The sequence below is a fragment of the Pyxicephalus adspersus genome, chromosome 1 (genome assembly GCF_032062135.1).
Source record: "Pyxicephalus adspersus chromosome 1, UCB_Pads_2.0, whole genome shotgun sequence".
Lineage (NCBI taxonomy): Eukaryota > Metazoa > Chordata > Amphibia > Anura > Pyxicephalidae > Pyxicephalus > Pyxicephalus adspersus.
This window is the reverse complement of record NC_092858.1, coordinates 44,184,674-44,197,879: the sequence shown is the minus strand read 5'-3', so window position 1 is coordinate 44,197,879 and position 13,206 is coordinate 44,184,674. Positions and strand designations below refer to the sequence as shown.

Sequence of the window (13,206 nt, the reverse complement as noted above, 5' to 3'; positions counted from 1 at the left end):
TTTCCATTGGCTGGCGATATGTCAACTCCCATTTCCATTGGCTGGCGATATGTCAACTCCCATTTCCATTGGCTGGCGATATGTCAACTCCCATTCTCATTGGATGGCGATATGTCAACTCCCATTCTCATTGGATGGCGATATGTTAACTCCCATTCTCATTTAGATGGCCTGGGGATTGAAATTTGTTGTCACCCTATGAAATGTTTGTAGATCGCGCCATGATAATGTGCTTTGGGATAATTATAGACTAGGATTACTTATTATTCTGATGTAAGATTAGACATGAATAAACCGATGCCGGTCCCTTCCCTTTTCTATAGGAAATGATCATATATTAGAAGAATGTGAGTAGGGGTGTGGGCTGCACGTGGTCAGGTGTACTCGGCAGGATGAGATCATAACTTCCCGTTACTCGGCTCTGACTCATCTGCTGACTCAAGGTATAAATGGAGGCTGTGCCACTTCCTGGTTCAATGCTGCAGCATGGAAAGTGGAGATAAGCTGTTAAAACTCAATGCCTCCAGGGTTCCATGGCTGAGCCATAGAAGGCAGATGAATCAGCTGATGTGCCCTTCGGCCCTGTTATTTCTGATGTCAGCCGAAGATCAGCTGTCCCATTGTAACAAAGACTTCTCATGAACCTTAGACCCAGGTTTGTTGTGATGCATACCTGCATCTGTGTTGGTTATCTGTTGGGCATTTAAAGTGATTCCTTTTTGTTGGACAGGTTGTTATAGTTGCTGTTTATGCTGACAAATTGTAGCTTTATTACAATTGCTGGTCCTAAGAATAAAAAATTGTCCCTGTCTGGTAACATCTGATACATTACTACATTTGGCATTTTTGAAGCCTGTATCTTCCTAATAAGAATGACTTTGGTTCTGCTGACCTAAAACGTGTATTGATCACCTGGCTGACTGGTTACAGAAGTGTGAATTGGGTTCTGATGTCCCTATGATTATAAAGGCCTATGATTATGATGGCCTAGACATTACTATTAGGATGCTTGGTTCACAAGAATTTCTATGTTTAGATTTGTATACCTTTCTTTGGGTGAATGTTTTCACTTCCGGTGCCAGTTGTTACCTTGGTTAGACTTTGACTTCCCTTCTCTAATACCAGGGTTTACAAACGCTTTCTGTGATTTATTGAAGCATCCTCTCTATACTACAGCATGGTTAATCCCCTTGCTGCCGGTCTGGCATTCCTCAATGAGTCAGTGAAGAGAGATCTGCTGGTTTCAGCCGGTTTATAGAGTCGAACAAAAATTAGTATGTGAAGCATATGATTAAGCGGCTACATAGAACAATAGAGACGGACAAACTTGGGTGCAGCAGGGACACTGAGGCAGAACATTAATCAATTGGGCTTTGTATATAAATGCTGGAAGTGGCTCAGGGCTCTAGCAAAAACACTTTGTAGCAGAAAACAATGAGAACATCAAGTTTAATGCAAAAAAAACAAGACTATTAAAAGAACATGTTTTTGATTTCCCACAAAATAACTTTATGCCGGTTTTATTGAGAGATCTAATGCTGAAATACATTTCCATATATGGCTGCATGATCATCTTTTCAATGTCATCGTTCATAAAATACCCGGAAGTGGTTGCTTGCAGTGATCTTGTGCCAGTTAAAACGTCCGATAAATCAGACTTCACTTCTTAGAAGGTTGCTTTTCACCTAAACTAGCTTTAATGGATGTTTTATTTTTCATTAAATTGAGGATGGCCTTATTTGTGAGCATCCAGCCTGATGGGCAGATGCCCAGTGACAAGACGATTGGAGGAGGAGATGATTCCTTCAACACCTTCTTCAGCGAGACTGGAGCTGGCAAACATGTCCCTAGGGCTGTGTTTGTGGATCTGGAGCCAACAGTCATTGGTGAGTGGTTTAGAATAAACACAAGTATACGGACTTGACCAGTTGTACAGTTTTAAGGGTTTGTGGGTTATTAGATGTTTAATATCTTTGACTAAAACACCCAAAAATGGGGACTAAACAAACAGCAGTACTTCTAAAGTGAAGTTTTAGGAGAATATGGCTGGACTGTACAATTTGTACCTGACAATGGATTCACATTTTTGTTGAGTTATTTAAACTGTTTTGCCTTCTACTGAAGCCCAGCTAAACCCAGAATTGAAAGTCTAATGACTTTCAGGATAAGTGAATTCAGTGGGTATATAAGCATAGGTTGACTGAATACCTGTTTTATGGGCTGATTGTGCTTGAACGCTGCACAACATTTTTTCCTTATCTTGGATTCAGATTTAGGGGTGTGATGGTGTGAAACCCAAAGTAGAAAGAAAATAGATGCCAGACTAAAGTTCCCAGCATCCTTGCATTACATTAAAAACTGAAGGAACAGGATTTTTAGGAACTCGTTTTGAGCAATTGAAAAACTCTTGATCTTATAAAGTTATGAGATGTCTGTATTACCTAGTTTTGTTTTTAGAAATAGTAAAAAGATGTATTTTTTATGTACAGATGAGGTGCGCACAGGCACATACCGCCAGCTGTTCCATCCAGAGCAACTAATCACTGGCAAAGAAGATGCTGCCAACAACTATGCCCGTGGTCATTACACAATTGGCAAGGAAATCATTGATCTTGTCCTGGACAGGATCCGCAAACTGGTAAGTTAGGATAACTAGTTTTTGGAGGCAGAACATCTAGGTGTTTGGGTAGATTTACTAAATGCTTCATTTTTCCAACAGGCTGATCAGTGCACTGGACTCCAAGGTTTCCTGGTCTTCCACAGCTTTGGTGGTGGTACTGGATCTGGCTTCACCTCTCTGTTGATGGAACGTCTCTCTGTTGATTATGGAAAGAAGTCCAAGCTGGAATTTGCCATCTATCCAGCTCCCCAGGTCTCAACAGCTGTTGTTGAACCCTACAACTCCATCCTTACCACTCACACCACCCTGGAGCACTCAGACTGTGCTTTCATGGTGGACAATGAGGCCATCTATGACATCTGCCGTAGAAATCTAGATATTGAGCGCCCAACCTACACTAATTTGAATCGTCTTATTAGTCAGATTGTGTCCTCTATTACTGCCTCCCTCCGATTTGATGGAGCCCTGAATGTAGATCTGACAGAGTTCCAGACCAACTTGGTGCCCTACCCTCGTATCCACTTCCCGCTTGCTACTTATGCCCCAGTCATCTCAGCTGAGAAAGCTTACCATGAGCAGTTAACAGTAGCAGACATCACCAATGCTTGCTTCGAGCCAGCAAACCAGATGGTAAAATGTGACCCACGTCATGGTAAATACATGGCTTGCTGCCTGTTGTACCGTGGTGATGTGGTGCCCAAAGATGTTAATGCAGCTATTGCCACCATCAAGACCAAGCGTAGCATCCAGTTTGTGGACTGGTGCCCCACTGGTTTCAAGGTTGGTATTAACTATCAACCACCAACTGTGGTACCAGGTGGTGATCTGGCCAAGGTACAGCGTGCGGTGTGCATGCTGAGCAACACCACTGCTATTGCAGAGGCCTGGGCACGTCTGGACCATAAGTTTGATCTTATGTATGCCAAGCGTGCTTTTGTGCACTGGTATGTGGGTGAAGGTATGGAGGAGGGAGAATTCTCTGAGGCCCGTGAGGACATGGCTGCCCTGGAGAAGGATTATGAAGAAGTTGGTGCTGATAGTGCTGATGCAGAGGATGAGGGCGAAGAATACTAAAATAAATTTCTTTTTTTGAAATGTGCCTTTTTCTGTAGCTTCTACTTTTCATTTTGTCTGTTTTGTTTGTGTGTTTATTTTTTTTAATAAAGTGCCATTTTTAATGTGGTCCTAATAGATGAATGTCCGTAGCATTTGGTTTTTGTGAGCCCCCATTGGAGGTCATTTGGCATATTTTGTATGCATTCCAAAGTGTACATTATAAAAGGTATAAGAATTGTTATGCTATTATGAATACATTTAATGTAACCTTGTGCTTCTGCATTTGTTCTTTAAAAACCATAAATATACATATAAATGCAAAAACATTACAGAAAATCCAAACCCAAAAGTGGAATTTTAAATATTGTGCAGTCTCTTTTCTTGGTTATGAGGTTGCATCATTGCTTTTCTTTTTTTTGCCGGCCTTCCTCCTTTGTTTATTTTGACAATGTTCACAAACTTCTGTCCTAGAATGAATGGATTATAGAAGCCCTCTCTTGTTCACATTAACAGTGTGGTTCGGTAAACAATGGAATAATTTATCATTTTATTATTAACAAGATTACCAGGTGTGTTTTAATTTATAAAATTTAAAAAATGCTTTTAAGTTTATGCTCGGGTCACGAAAAGAATCCAGTAACAGCATGATTGGGTTTACATGCAAATTGTATATTTCACCTTTGTTTAGGATTCTCGAACAGTAAGTGGTAGGTTTATTTTAAGTAGTCTTCTATTGTGTATATACATGGACTTTTAAAAGGGGAGGCCTAGAGGCTTTTGTTATACACAAGCAGCTAAAATCCTGAAAGTATTTTATTTTTTTTTTGGAGATGAGTATAATTTCCTATATTGCTTTAGTTAGGAGGTCAACTAAGCAGACATCACATTTTCAAGAACTGAATGCTATAATGCTGTACCCAAAAAGCCAGAAGGCAAACAACCACCCAGTATTGCCTGGTCCCCCAGCAACTTTGCCCTATTAGATTTCATGCCTTGATTGCAGTTTCTGGGGAGTTGACTCTCTCAAAGGTAAGGCTTTGCTTTTCCATGTCCTAGAAGAACACAAAGCAGCATAGCTTGTAAGATTGCCAATAGTCTTGGAGCTCACCTCCAAAAACACAGCTATGGGGCTGAAGGTACATGTACTTGGCAGTGCTATTTTTAGGTAAAAATTAAATTGTACAACATTCACACTAGTGCTTGGCTAAAATAATTTCTAGATGTTTCTTTTTAAAATTTCAAATTTTCACTTGTTTTAATTCAGTACACTTAAAATGACAACTGCTGCCTTTTACTACAAGGCATAATTGCTATGAACCTTTTTAACAGAAATCACTGTTAGATTCACATCAAATTTTATCATTGTACTATCTGCCTCAAAGGTATGCACCCTCCTTATAGCTTTGTATGTATACAGGTAAATGCCTGACAGGTGTAAAACATGCTGCTAAGTAGTTTTCTGCATTCCAGCAAATGAAGTTGCTTCTGATCTTGAACATTTCCCTCAGTATCTTACTCACCTGATGTTAGGTCACTTTCTTAATTAAAATTAAACCTGCCCTGGAGGTTTGAAGGTAATTGGTGCTCCAGAAGAACAAAGAATGTTGCATTTCAAGTGTTTCCTCCCAAGTACTCCTGTTTAGTATGGGTTCACCTCTTCTTAATGTATTAGGTATTGCAGTCAAATAATGGACATTTTTATTCCACTTTTTGCAAAAGATGTTTTATGCTTGAAATATTGTAAGGTCAACATGAATTCCAAAACAACCCTTATAAGGTGTACCTCCCTAACCTCTCCCATAGCTAGTAAAGGCTTAGGCTACGTACACCTGTCAGATTAGAGTTTAGGTCTGGTATCAGAATCTGAGCTGTGTCCTGGCGCATCCATGAAGACCATAATTCAGGTGAAGGGGAGAGGGCATGAAAGCTGTAATGCTCTACAATTAGACTGAAGTATTGCTGAACTAATTCTGGGGAGTGCTAAATGCCTGGATATAAATCTGATCACATACCTGTAAAAAGTATGCAGTGTGGTAATAAGCTGAACATCTGAGCTGCACACCAATTCTGCGTCGGTGATTTAAGATGACATTAACATTTTACCATGCAATAAATATGTAAAATCAACAAATGATAGCATAAAGTCTCCTGGCCACTGTATGAGTTGCTAGTACTGGGGTTGAACCCTTTTTTTTGTACACCTTGAGAACTGTTACACTTTAGGGCATAGAACATAAAGCTGGAAATCTTTTTCAAGGATTTTGATACACATTGACATAACATCACACATCACAGTTGCTGTAGATTTGTCAGTTGCACTTTCAAGATGGTGATCTATTGGATTGAGATCTGTTGGCTGTTGGGATATTGTAAATTCATAGTCAAGTACAAGAAATCGGTGTATGATGTTAAGAGATTTGGGACCTAGCGTTTTATTTTTCTGGATGTAGCCATGAAAAGATGGGTACACAATGATCGTAAAGGAATAGACATGGTGAGCAACAATACAAAGGTAGGCTATGGCATACAAACAAAGTTCAAATAGTATCAAGGGGCCCAGCGTGTTGCAAGAAAATATGCCCTACACCAATATACCACCACCTGCCTGAACAGTTGATACAAGGCAGGATGGATCCATGCTTTCATGTTGCTGATGCTAAGATCTAACTAAAAGATCTAACTAAAAGTTATTAATTCAATTTTAAATTGGGTATATTGATTGATATATTTTAATATTTAGGTAAATGTCCTAGGTAGGCTTCCAAAAGGCAATAATTGGGAAAGTCAGTAAGATGTTTTGTATGGGATTACTGTACAGGAAGCCAGCTGTGTATTGAAAAAATCTATTCTTATTTTAAATAGAATATTTTGTTTTTATATCTTGCCTAAATTTGAGTACTTTAGGTCAGTGGTCGCCAACCTTTTTGGTTCCGCGGACCACTGAAATCACCGGCTCCTGACCGCGCATGCCAGGAGAAACCTCCCCCCTGGTGACATGGCTGTGAAATAGCCGCCTTTTCCTGACCCCGCTCGGGGGTGCTGCGGAGCCCCAAATATTTCTTGAGAACCGCCAGTGGTCCGCGTACCGCTGGTTGGCGAACGCTGCTTTAGGTAATCTTGCCAGCCATTTATTTAAATTCAGGTCCAAGATTTTTCAAGCCAAGGATTCAAAATACTGCTCATCAGCTCAATTACTCAACAAACATTTTCTTGCCAAACAGTAAAGTAATTTTAGGTTATGTTTGATTCACAGACTCCAAATATGGTATTGGTTTTGCTAGACTGGCTCTAGTTTTTTAAATATTAACCTCACTTTCATTAGAAAACTAATGAAACATGAAAATTAAGCAAAATTTAACTAGATATGCCTACGTATACAAAATTTAATTTTTAAAATAATGTCAATATAATCTATATTCAGTACATTTAGAGAACTAATCACAAAGAAGTCATTGAAAAACTATGATTTCCTTTTATGCTGATGATCAGGACAATCACATTGAAGGCTCCAGCAGTAATCTCCCATCATGTGTCTATCCCATCTGCCCTGATACCTTTCTTCCATCACCTTTATATCTTGAAGGAACCTCTCCCCCTGCTTCTTCATTGAAATTGCCAATTTAAAAAGTTTAACCTCCCTAGAGTTCTAATTCTGTTCAAATTTCTGTGCAAAAAGCGTTACAATTGTTTTGCATGGAAATTTATTTTACATTGTAGGCTATAATTCTTAGGCATAACTCCCCAAAATATGTCCAATAGTTAATAAATTTAATTAATTTAACAATTAACTTAAAAAAAAATAGTTAAAAATGTAATATAACTGTACAGTAGCATATATAATATATAATAATTATATATATATATTATATGAGAATTTCTTTGTATTGGACTCTACAGCTATTTTGTATTAAATCCAATACAAAATGATATGAATTTCCTGCCGATCCGCCTGCACGAACTTGTGCCCACACCGGCGTCACAAGAAAACCCCGTAGATCTGGGCTCTTCACTTCGTGCCTGGAGATCCGAGGGAAAAGGTGTGTGCCCAGGAACTGTGGGGACCAGAAGAACGATGGGGGACGACAATGACAATGAATATTTCTTTGTCAACCAATGGCTCGTTAATGATGTAGAAACTTCATTTTTAAATCAACACGAATGGACCATTGGTGTTCATGATAGCAAAGCTTTTGTAAGAGCATTTTGATATTTTCATATTGTTCTTTAAGTTTTGTTGAGTGACCAATTGGAATTGATACATAGCAGTTGCCATTATGCAGTAAAACAGATTTAAAACTTCGAGTGGAACTCTCTATGAAAAGCCGCCAGTCTTCTGCTTGGTATTCAGGTACTCCCATATGGGCTAGTAGTCCAGGGATGTTACAACAGTACACAAACCAGTATTTTAACTTCTGGTCTCAGACAGTTCTTTTCTTTTAGCCTGGATGGTCACATCATTTAATAAGGTCACGTATTAAATCATTGAGCTCTTCTTCGGAGAACTGCTGGTTTGATGAAACACTTCCTTCATATTCACTTTCACTGCTAACACCTGGATTACACTCGAAAACCCTGTATATCCTCCATGTTGGATACAGGAATATCAGGGAGTGTACTGAACACTGGTATAACCAGCACCATGCAGGTGTCTTGCTGATTCCAAATCAGAGTACTCCCACTTGTGTTTCTTGTAAAGATTAAAACCTTTTACATTCTCAGCACAAAAATATGAATCATTATGATTTTTGGGCTCTCACCATACCATAGGTACACCAAATTTCAAATATTTCAGTTTTCCATTTTTCCACTGACGTAGACTTCACAAGTTATGCATACCATATGGGAAGCCCAATACTTATTCTGGTCCCCCAGTTTAATACCAAAATATGCAAGATTTGCTTGTTTCACAAATTCTGTAATGTTTCTTCTCTGTTTTTGCTGCGAATATTCACTACAAATGTAGCAAAATACATTAGGGTCATTTAAACAACTTCTTCATGAACTCATATTTCTGTAAAAAAAGAAAATGTATGAATAAAAGATGGCAAATGAAAGTTTAATGAAAATAATGCTACATTTAATATATTAAATGCAAAACATTGGTGTAAATGAAGATTGATAATAATATGCGGTGTTAACATTTGTTGTTGGTAAAATCATCTATTCCGATTCCTGTATCACAAGAAACAGAGACAATTCAATGAAACTGATGTAATTTCTGATTCAGCAGGCCTGAAATACACTAAATATATTGAAAAATCCTTGGCAAGTAAATTTTTTTTTTGTTGGGCTGTGTGGTAATAATCACAGGTGGAGGAGAAGACCCTGCCCAAAAGAGCTTACAATCTAAGGCTACATACACACATGCAATAGTTATCATTGGAAAATGAACGATTAACGTCACATCAAGGATTATTTACAATTATTTTGAACGATGGTATAGTGCAGGATTCTGTACATGCTGTAAAGGATACAATCTTTCAAAGATAATCCAGCAATAATGTACACACACTAGATACGATCGTTTGAATGATGCAGGAAGTAACGTGTACCAGAGTAAGTGTACCACAGAACAATCTACGATCACTTAACCACCGTACACACAATAGATAGCGAACCATCGTCACCCAATCAGATCCGTCGGGACGGTCGTTTGTTTCCAGCGACATTCCTTGTTCATCGTCACCGTTGGCCTGTGGTTGTGCACTACTTTTGTTAATGATTATCGATGTTAATGCGTCCTTTTCCAACAATAATTATTGCACTTGTGTACGTAAACTAAGAGTTTGGGGAAATAGCACACAATAGAAGGAGGGAGTGCAAGTGTTCTTCCAAACATTCTCATCTGAATGTTATTTTCACATGTGACTGAGGATGCAATAAACCAGGATAAGAAATGACCAGGCAGTTGTTTTAATTGACACTGCTCATTAGTGGACAAGTGTGTTTGCTGCACACAAGTGTAAATAAGGTTGAGGCAATACAGCAGACGTATGGGGAAAATGATGATGTGCCAGTAGGGTGTGGCAGGATTGATGCTGTATTTTGTTGTCTGGAATTATAATACACAGTATATTCTTATCTCTAAGAAAGGATGTTTTATTGTAGTATATTCTGCTTTAAACTGTCCATATTCCACAAATAGGCCCATAGGAGGGCATTCCTGGCAGTGATCTTGTATTATGCCAACTAAAATGTATCATTCTGTTTTGGTTGGGCACTGGGGTACTGGGGTGGCTTTATTACCAGGTTTTCCCATCAGTGGCTTGGGTTGCAGAGCCTGGCTTACTTAAAAAGGGGAACAGGCAGGTCCTGTGTGTAGAAGAGACATGGTATATTCTCTGCAGTAAAACAAACGTACTTCACTGTTCCCTGTCTTCTTAATGTACACAAATTCAGTGTTTGGATTACTGGTAGGACCTATAGCTGCTGCTATTCTATTCCAGACAAAAATGAAGATTTCCACTGATTGAAGCAAAGTAAATTTGTTCTTGCCAGAGTTTATATTTTAGATGTAACAATGATGTGCCAGGCTGTAATTCCAGGAGCACAGTCATGGCCAGATATACATGCCTTGGTACACAGTGCAGGATTCTAGCATGCATTTTTTGGCATAGGTGTGGTAATGTGTACAGGAATTCACATCTTTGTGTCCCAAATGGGTACCATGTGTCCCAGCTCTACCTGGCCATTGCTTGATTTACTTTGCACTTTTTGTGATAGACCTTGGCTTGCCTGACCATCCTGCTACTTGGTCTTCTTAACTAACCTTTGTTTGCTTGACAATCCCACAGCCTTATCCTTTGTTGTGGATCTTGGCATACAAGTGCCTGATCTTTTTCTGCTAACTTTAGCTTGCCTGACTATTTTGCTGCCTAATCCTCTGTTGCTGACCTCATGCCCAACTACCTGGTGATCCATCTTACCACCATTAGCAGTATTCCGGTTCCAGTTGTTCCAATCATTTATCCTGTGTACCTTTGCCACTTTTAAGTCATGTGTCTCCTATCCTAATCATGGGGTCTTGGTTATGAAGTAAAAGGCTAGGTAGTGCAATATGGTAGATTTCTGCATTATTTCGCCTGGTTCACCTAGAATGCAAAGATTTTGCTGCAAACATATGGATGCAGGGAACCCAAATCTCATCACCATGGGTCTAGCAAATTGAAAGAATAATAAGTGATTTAATTCTTGGCTGGAGGACATCCGGCATGATCTAGTTCTCTCTCGCCAAACAGTTCCTGAGCTGCCCCTTTCATTCATTAGCTTTAAATTTTTTTGACCTTGGAACACAAAGTTGCATGTGGAGATTACTGAGGACAGTCTTGCGGAAGTACAGCCTTCCTAATAATGTTAATCAAGATTTATATAGCGCCAACATATTACGCAGTGCTGTACATTAAATAGGGGTTGCAAATGACAGGAGAGGACCCTGCCCCGGAGAGCTTACAATCTAGTAGGATAAATGCTTTCTATTTCTGACTAACATCCACCCATCAAAACATTTTAATATTTGCTTACTCCTCTTAAGAGCTGGCCCAGTACTAGTTATGTACAGCACCTCCCACCAGTCATTAACTTCCCTCAAAGTTTATTGAACACAGAGACCCAGTAAAGATGTTCAGGGGTTTAGCATTTAATGAGAATGGCAAAGCTTTACCTAAAATTAAGTTAGCATTTTAACAGTGGAGGAATCATAAAATAATAATAAAGAAAAAAATAAGCAAATAAAACATCTTTCAGTAAAAACAATAAATAAAATAAAAAAAAAAAGTATAAAAATAAATAAAACAGAACAAAAAATGAATGCCTTTTGCTAAATCTGCTGCAGCTCCTACAGGCATGGTGCACAGAAACACTAAAATTGCTTTTTGAAAGAGGTGTGAAATTCTCCCAAGGCTGGGGTTGTTTTTTAGCCGAACCAATGTCTGCTGCAAAGGTAATCTTTTTTTTGTGATCAATCAAGGATTAGGTTTTAGTAGTCACTGACTGGTGATGGTATGCCTTGATGGCTCAGTTTACTCAGTACAGTATCTTGCAGAATATTGATTATTTGGTGACAGAATCATTTGTCAGAGAGAATCTCCTTGTGTTTCAAAATTGCGGAACATCCGGAAATCTCAAGAGAAAGATTTGGTTAATCGTGACCTTCAGCTATCACTAACCCAGAAACCTTACACAAGCACAGATGTCTTCGTACACCTACAATACTGATAACTAGTTATGTTTTAGAGCACAATCCTGGACAAATACAAAGGAAAGGTGAAAGTACCACCAGTTAAATGTGGAATGTCCATATTTAATAGGCTTAGGTTAGTGTAGCATTGCAGAGTGTACCAGCTAGGGTAATAAATGCACTATAACACACTGCTGTTGTTTAACCCTGTATGTAAATGCTTGCTGATCTGAGCAGAAAATGTAAAAGATTACTATTAATTGTATTCTTTTTAACCTTTTGTACCTTCTAAAGCAGTACAACTAGTAAACATGCCACCCAGCAGTTATATGGAGGGCCACATATTTATTAGGCATTTTCTTTTTACAATTTCCAAAACATCAGATGATGGTCATAAACATTGTATTAAAGAAAGTGTCAGCAAAATAACCTCCATTTTCTAGAGACTTCAACTGCAGTGTCAGCAGAAAAAAAAGCTTGTTTATTATGCTGTTTCTATTAAACCAAACGTTAGCGTTGACAATTCCTGTAAGAGCTAGAACTCATGGGTGAGCAAAATTTCAAACATATAAGTGGAATATATTTTACTAGTTTGAAATAACCAGAATATAAAAGTTTAAAATAACTTTGTGTTGTAGTTTTGCACTTCTTCCACAAGGTGGCAATGTTTAAACAATAGCATCCAGCAATGCTTCTCCATCTGCACAGATTTGCTGCACTGTTAGAGGGCCTAACCATAGTCATGTCACTGCCTTTTACAGAAGCTCACAATCTAATTTCCCTACCATAGTCATATGTCATAGGAGGAAAACATTGGGTAAACATACAAACTCCATGCATTTAGTGGTCTGGTTATGATGCAGTCCTGGAATCCTAGTGCTACAAAACCAGAGGGCTAGCCACTGAGATAATGGGCTGGTGCCTCATTAGAAAAAAAGAAGCTTGCAACCAGTTTTGGAACAAAGGGCTTTCCTAAAGAGGTTCCTATAGCCAACAGATTAAGGCAAGGTTAATATGTACTACTCTTTGGTTTGCTTTATTGGTGCTGAGTTTTGAAACATCCATTCAAGATGATACTTTAGGTGGCTCTAAGATTTTGTGTTTGAGCATAATTATTTACTCAAGGTTAATTTACAGGTGCATTTGACCAGCAGTTGAACCTCCTTCTGACCTGCATTTCACCTGCTACATGCAGGTTTTGCATTCACATAGACTTGTATAGAAACCTGTTAACACAAACCTTAGTATTTAGTAACTAGAGATATACTGTCATCACCTTAGCATGGCTAATCAATCCTGCTACTCAGATTGTAGTCTACTACGATGCAAATAAATCATTTGTTTTTTTATGCTT

At 38.6% G+C, this 13,206-nt stretch overlaps 1 protein-coding gene across 1 annotated transcript in view; it reads left to right on the top strand.

Annotated features, from left to right (window-relative positions):
* The window catches only part of LOC140329147 (tubulin alpha chain), a 166,392-nt gene extending 162,575 nt beyond the window's left edge, over positions 1-3,817 (top strand). The window contains exons 2-4 of the mRNA XM_072409268.1: positions 1,746-1,886; positions 2,490-2,638; positions 2,720-3,817. Coding sequence (XP_072265369.1) covers positions 1,766-1,886; positions 2,490-2,638; positions 2,720-3,694 — 1,245 coding nt within the window. The 5' untranslated portion in view covers positions 1,746-1,765 and the 3' untranslated portion in view covers positions 3,695-3,817. The remainder of the gene's footprint in view (positions 1-1,745; positions 1,887-2,489; positions 2,639-2,719) is intronic.
* The last annotated feature ends 9,389 nt before the right edge of the window (positions 3,818-13,206 follow it).